The following is a 7,770-nucleotide window of genomic DNA, read 5'->3' on the forward strand; positions in this document are numbered from 1 at the left end:
TCATCCGTTTCCTCGATAGCTTGTTTCACCTACATAATCCTTGAAGGATGCCTGAGTTTTAAGAAGTTGCTCCAATGGTACTTCTTGTCTCCTTTTGATCTTTTCTTCGTGGGCCTGTAAAGAACCTTCCAATTGCTCCACCATCATAGAGTCTAAATCTTTAGACTCCTCAATAGCACACACCACAAAATCAAATTTAGGTGTTAAAGTGCGAAGGATCTTTTCTACCACACGGACATCTTTTATGTCCTCCCCGTATCTTCTTAGTTGATTTACAACAGCCTTCCCTTTTGAAAAATAATCCGAGATGCATTCGGATTCTTTCATTTTTAAAACTTCAAAATCAGCCCTTAGAGTTTGAAGTTTTACCTTTTTCACCTTGTCAACTCCTTGAAGAGAATTTTGTAAAATCTTCCAAGTTTCCTTTGAGGTGGTAGCATCTGCCACCTTCTCAAACATGGCATCATCCAAACATTGGTGGATGAGCGTGAGGGCTTGTTGATCCTTCTTCCTTGTCTTTGCCAAGACCTCTTTTCATTTTGGGACAGAGCTTCCTCATTATCGGGTTTTGCATACCCTCTGTCTATGATTTCTCATACATCCTGAGAGCAAGGATGGCTTTCATACGTAGACACCATTTCTCATAATTATCTTTTGTCAGACGGGGGTACTGAAAAGATAGCGGACTATTATTTGCCATGACTCTGATACCACATTGTTGGGATAAAATAAATAATCCCGCCCAGGAATAATATCCACAGCAAATAATAATAACACAAGAGAGTAACAATGACACCAAATATTTTAGCGGGATAAAATACAATATCCGAGTGTAGCAATATTACCACTATAATATTACAACTCAGTAGTGTCAAGAGACTACTACAACTTTAAAAAAAATAACACTCTTTATTTAACACACCTCACTACAATATTACTACCACTCACTAGTTATCTCACAGACAACAATCTATGGATTACTCTCTCTAACTTCTATTGTTTCTCTCTTATTTTGGTGTATTTTAAAAGAGAAATGAAGCCTGCTATTTATAGGCACATTTTCACCAACCAAACCAATTTGATTGGTTAATCAATGTGCAAATTCCAGCAGCCCAATCTTGAAAAATCTGAAGTTTTTTTTTCTTTCGTCCATCACTCCTCTTCCTTTTATTCAATGTAGTAGGTGAGTCAATCACTCCTCTTTCTTTTTCTTTTATTCAATGTAGTAGGTATGGACTCCACACTTCAAAGATATATTCCATGGTTTTTATGGCAATTACTAAGAAATTAATCTAAACAACACAAACAACAACAAAGCCCAATGTAATCCTACAAGTAGGGTCTGGAGAGGGTAGTATTTATGAAGACCTTATCCGTACCTTCAAGAAGGCAAAAAGGTTATTTCCAGTAGACCATCAGATTAGGAAAGGTAAAAGGAAGGGCAACAACAAGCACACCAGTCAGAAAACCGAAGCGATACAAAACTAACACTAGGTACTACAATCAGAAAAACCGAAATAAAAGCAACAACAAGTAATAACGAAAGTCAAGAATACGAAAATACACAAATGACACTAAGTCATGTACTAAAGTTATTGTTACAAACAAGGACAAAGCTCGGGTACCTAACTTTTTACCTTTATTCTCAACCTCCATACCTTCCTATCCATGGTCATATCCTTAGTAAGCTGGAGCAGCGTCATATCTTGCCTAATCACCTCTCCCCCATACTTCTTCGACCTGCCTATACCTCTCCTCAGGCCCTCCAGGACCAACCTCTTGCACCTCCTCACTGGTGCATATGAGCCTCTCCTCTTCACATACTCGAACCATCTAAATCTCGTCTCCCGCATCTTGTCATCCACCGGGGCCACGCTCACGGCTCACCTTGTCCCGAATATTTCATTTCTAATTCTATCTAACGTGGTATGCTTGCACATACTTCTCAACATACTCATTTCAGCCACCTACATATTTTGGACATGGAAGTTCTGGACAAGCCACCACTCCACCCCATACAACATAGTCGGTCTAACTACCGCGCTATAGAACTTACTTTTATGTTTTGGTGGCACATTCTTATCACACAAAACACCAAAAGCGAGCCTTCATTTCATCCACCTCGCCCCAACACGATGTGTAACATCCTCGTCGATCTCTCGATTTCCTTGTATAACTGACCCAAGGTACTTGAAACTTTCTCTCCTAGGGTTGCCTTGAGAATCAAGCCTCACGTCCTTGTCCACTACCTGAGTCGCACCACTTAAATTGCACTCCAAGTATTCTGTCTTGGTCCTACTCAACTTGAAACCTTTAGACTCGGGGTATACCTCCAAACCTCTAACGTCTTGTTAACACCGCCTCGCGTCTCGTCAATCAGTACAATGCCATTTACAAATAACATGCACCACAGCACATCCCCTGAATATGGCGCGTCAGTGCATCGATCACCAGGGCAAATAATAAGAAATTAACCTAAAGAAGAATAATAATAAGGTAAAATTATGGCAGACGTTGTTAGATCTTCTGATTGTTTGCCTATCATGACTTCTCCTCCCACATAGGAAATTTATGGGATTGCGGACTGCCTTCGATGACAGGTAAAATTAATTATAAGTTAATCCTTACTTTAATTGCAAACTCATCATTGTCCACTTTTGAGAAGCCTTTTCTCCATTGCTTCCAAGTATCTCTTCGTGGAAAAAACCGAAAACACTGCTAAGCCATCACGACACCATTCTCATGTTTGTTATCACTCAAAATTCAAAAAAGAAAAAGAAAAAAAAACTTTCGCTTGAGAACAAATCAGAAGTGTGTAATGGTGGATCAACAGGAATAGTTACCTCTGACTTTGTAATAATTATTGAGAAGGAAAAAAAAGGAAATTTCAAGAAAAGGAAAGTAAATACTATGCTTATAACCACATATGCTTTAACTTTTTCAATAGATCCTTCATTTCTTCACAATAATCTTCAAATAAATTACATTAACAAAACAGTGGAATATAAGGGAAAATGAAGATTCTTTTGGGTATATCCACGTATAAATGAAGAGCAAGTCTTGTTTTTTAGTTATAGGCTACACGGTTAATTTTTGTGGAGGTTGCATTATTTTTGCAAAACAGAACCACTCATTGATTACCACCACAAATATGGCTGAGAATTTAGTGCGGAAAGAAGACAGAAACTTCACTTTCGCCCATTATTCTTTTGACTAGGTTACATTGCTTTCATACCTTATTGCTCAGTCCAAGAAGGTATACAAAGTAACTGAAACTTGAGAAATATCTTGAAATTTAACATCTTAGAAATATCTAAAAGAATTGTGGCAACCCTTTTTTTGCAAATAATATCTTAGAGTTGCATACCAGTAAATACTTGAGGTCATTAAAATTTGAACTCGTACATGACGATTCAAATTGTGACCACTTAGTCAATGGATGCACCTCCTGAGGACTGGAGAGTAATTCATTCTTTTCAGATTTACTTTAACTTATAAAAAGAGGACTTCTTTTCATGCTTTTCGGCCAGTAACGCAATTTTCTAGTGCTTCTATAAGTATTATGTAAGCAGATCTGTAATAAAAAGGTAGAAAAACCTGGAAACTACATAAAATTAGTTTTTTTATAAGGTAATAAATTACATTAAAAAGGGCAAAAACATGCCCATATACAAGGAGTATACCGAAAAGTAGAAAACCTTACAAGAACTACCTCAAAATATTGGACATGCAACATGGGCGACTACTTTATTTTCAAGAAATTAACTTATATACACGGATAACGTAAATAATTTTTAGACAATTAATAAAGATTTACATGTTGTAGCATATGTCTGCCTTCTTTTTCAAGTGATTAGTTTCACTTATTATGGACAATTAAATTCTATTTTCAATCAGAATAAGATTGTTATTTCTCATAACTGTCTCTTTTTCTTTTATCAGGTAAAATGCCTTTCTCTTAACTCTTTTAACAGCTGAAAACAGAAGAATTGAAAAAGTAATTTCACAATAAGTCCCCTCCTATATTAAATGCTAGTAATATTTAGAGGAAAGCATACGATATAATCTCCGACTCTCTGTATAATTTGACTATATTTATTTCACATTTAAATGAATTTCTATTTTTTTTCTTTTTCTTGCCATCATTCCTATTGACGTCGGCAACGTTATACGTTATATTATTGAGGGCATAAAGGTTTAAAAAAAGGAGTTATATCATATATGTGTCACCACGTCAAGTAGAAGACAGACCTTGAAAAAGTACGCCGACTTGTTTTAAACCTTTGCACCTTTTTTGGAATATCTAAATAGAGCCCACCAAATTTGTCTCCTTTATGAATCATGCACCTGAAACCTTCAGGATCTTGCTTTATAAATATGCAAGTATACAACCACAACTTCATCAATTCTTACATCTTCTATTATCAAAAACAGCAAGTCTTACATTTTCTATTTTAAAAAAAAACAAATGACTTTAGCAGTTCATTCTTCAACTTCTTTTATCAATATAAAAGAAACCAAAGGTATTAAAACACCTGATGATTTCTTAGGCATGGTTTCGTTTGCACAAACGAAGCCATCTTGCCTTCTCATAACAAAGAGTTCCATGCAAGAAGCTCACCTCTCTCATGAGAGAGTTATCGGTAATCCCATAGAAGGGAGGAAAAATGAGAAAAGAGAAAAACTTCATGTGCTAACAACTACTCACAGCAATAACAGTACAGCAGTACCTGTTTTTGTGATGCTGCCACTTGATACCGTAACCATGGGAGGGAAATTGAACAAGCCGCGATTGATGAATGCGAGTTTGATTGCCTTGAGAAGTGCTGGAGTTGAAGGAGTAATGGTGGATGCTTGGTGGGGTTTGGTTGAAAAAGATGGACCCCATAAGTATAACTGGGAAGGTTATGCTGAGCTTGTCAAGATGTGTAAAGAACATGGCTTGAAACTTCAAGTTGTCATGTCTTTTCACCAGTGTGGTGGAAATGTTGGAGACTCTTGCAGGTACTAATAAAATGCAGTTTATGTATTATGCTTGAATAAATATTCAATTACACCATATCTGGCTTTATCACAATCTGTATTCTGCTCTATTTCCATTTGGCTCTAATAAGCTGCTAGTATTATAGAGAGAGTAAATCTTCAACCCCAACAATCTACTGTAGTAATACACCATTATTTGCATAGATCATGAAATATCTAGTTAGGTTATGATAAACTAGGAAGTTTACCATTTCTGTTCTCATATTCACAAATCACAACACCAGTAAGGCAATTCCTGTCATCTTAGTAGTGTTTCCCAAAGCTTTTAAAGGGAATAGACAATTATTATTTTTCTCAAATAATCCAATACCCCTATAGAATCTCAGCTTTCTTCAAGTTCTCAGTCCTTGCATGAAATGGTTAACAAAATTATAATCTTTGGCAAAAGACAGTCTGCTGCAATCCAAAGTAATACTTAATAGCTTACAAGTGAATACTTCAAGTGAAACTGGAATTTCTTCTCGCTATTCAGAATCATAGTTCTAGAAGAAATCAAACTGTCGCTAAAAATTGTAGTGAATTTTGCAGTATTCCCCTACCTCCGTGGGTACTTGAAGATATCGGGAAGAATCCAGATCTCGTCTACACAGATAGATCAGGCAGGAGAAATCCAGAGTATATTTCCTTAGGTTGTGATATGTTACCAGTACTCAATGGAAGGACACCCATTCAGGTATACGCTGACTATATGAGGAGCTTCAGAGAAAGATTCAACGATTACTTGGGAGATGTCATAGTGGTAAGACTTCTGCTATACAATCACATAACCAATATTATTTACTTCAATAGGAGACTTCCTACTAATCTACCAAACTCTAAAGCAACAGTAACTGAAAAGAACAAGCACAAGCTTTAGAAAAATAAACACACAGCATGCAAAAGATAACCTAGTGTTTTTATCTCCGCTAGGATTTGAATCTGAAACCTCATGGTTCTCAAAATATTTCATTGGCCACTAGGCCACACCCTTGGGTGTTATACTCCTATTATATTTTCCAAGCTAAAATGGTAGGAAAACTTGAAATTGACATTCTATTTTCTTCTACAGGAGATTCAAGTGGGATTGGGTCCGTGTGGGGAGCTAAGATATCCATCCTATCCGGAAAGCAATGGTACTTGGAGATTTCCTGGAATTGGAGAATTCCAGAACTATGACAAGGTAACTTTTTGCATCTATTGTCAGAGATATTAATAAAATCGTTTTTCCTTACATAAGTAAATCTCAGAAAAAAATAGAAAGACCTTCAGAAGCTGGAAAAAATAAACTAACTTCTTTTTTGTCAACACAGTACATGAGAGCTTCATTGGCAGCATCTGCCAAGGCGGCAGGAAAGGATGACTGGGGCCAGGGAGGGCCTCATGACTCAGGAAAGTACAACCAATTTCCTGAGGATACTGGATTTTTCCAAAATGATGGAACATGGAACAGTGAATATGGAAAATTCTTCCTAGAGTGGTATTCAGGAAAGCTACTGGAGCATGGCGACAGGATCCTAGGAGCAGCAGAAAGTATATACCAAGGAACTGGGGCTAAACTATCTGGAAAGGTAGCTGGGATTCATTGGCATTACAATACTAGATCACATGCTGCAGAGCTAACAGCAGGATACTACAATACGAGAGACACAAATGGGTATCTACCTATTGCACGTATGTTCGGGAAACATCATGTTGTATTTAACTTTACATGTATGGAAATGAGGGATGGTGAACAGCCCCAGAGTGCAAATTGCTCACCAGAAGGCTTAGTTCGACAAGTAAAATATGCAACTAGAACTTCTGAAGTAGAACTTGCTGGAGAGAATGCTTTAGAGAGGTACGATGAAGGAGCATATTCTCAGGTTTTGGCAACAAGCAGGTCAGGTTCTGGAAATGCATTGAGCGCATTTACATTCTTGAGAATGAATAAACGCTTGTTTGAGCCAGAAAATTGGCAGAATCTAGGGCAATTCGTGAAAAGCATGTCAGAAGGAGGCCGAAATGCTAGATGTCCAGAGTGTGACCCAAGCAGGACAGACATTTATGTAGGATTTATCAAAGAGTCATTCTATGAAAGCTAAAGAGAGCACAATGTAAAGATATGCATCTATATAGAGGTAATATAGTCATCCCATTGTAGGTTAGTGGCACAAAGTATTAAAGTGCCATACTCATAGCACCTAAAAGAGTCCACAAGAATTTGAACCTGTGTCTGAAACTAAACTATAGACGACAAGAAAAAGAAGCTTAGTGTGTCAATCTTTCCTATTTTGGTCCAGTGATTGCAAAGCTCCGGGTCATTGGAATGATGAGACAGTATCATACAAAGATTTGAATGGGCATGTTCTTTTCTTTGTACTAAAACAACTTTTTTCTGCCTTCTAAGTTTATTATTATTGAAATAAAACACCTCATACAATTGCTTCTTACAGACTTATTTCCCGTTATTATTTCTGCTTTCTTCCTTCGAGGTATTAATTATCAACGAGCAACTTACTTGAGTGTCTGATAAACATATCGCTAGTCCAAAGAACATTTCGAGTAGAGAAGATCACCACTACCCCAATCCTTTGTAGATAACCATTCAATGGAACAACTTATGCTGAAAGATTACAAGCATATCAGCAACATGGTGATAAGTCAGGCTTTAGAGCCTCCGCAGAATTACATTGGACCTCTTAGGAATATCTGTTTAGCCATGTTTAAGAATATTTGACAAGATTATTGAACAAAGTTCACCCATTAAAG

General features: G+C 37.0%; 2 protein-coding genes across 2 annotated transcripts; one reads left to right on the plus strand and one right to left on the minus strand.

Moving 5' to 3' along the window:
* On the minus strand, positions 1-459 carry LOC138876215 (uncharacterized). The gene has a single exon (XM_070155120.1). The coding sequence runs from the start codon at positions 457-459 to the stop codon at positions 1-3; it is 459 nt and encodes a 152-aa protein (XP_070011221.1).
* Positions 460-4,390: 3,931 nt separating this feature from the next.
* LOC104211943 (beta-amylase 3, chloroplastic-like) lies at positions 4,391-7,390 on the plus strand. Its single transcript, XM_009761087.2, has 4 exons — positions 4,391-5,004; positions 5,572-5,782; positions 6,092-6,202; positions 6,333-7,390. The coding sequence occupies exons 1-4, from the start codon at positions 4,469-4,471 to the stop codon at positions 7,101-7,103; spliced, it is 1,629 nt and encodes a 542-aa protein (XP_009759389.2). The 5' UTR covers positions 4,391-4,468; the 3' UTR covers positions 7,104-7,390.
* Positions 7,391-7,770: the final 380 nt, after the last annotated feature.

Source organism: Nicotiana sylvestris, chromosome 8, assembly GCF_000393655.2.
Source record: "Nicotiana sylvestris chromosome 8, ASM39365v2, whole genome shotgun sequence".
Lineage (NCBI taxonomy): Eukaryota > Viridiplantae > Streptophyta > Magnoliopsida > Solanales > Solanaceae > Nicotiana > Nicotiana sylvestris.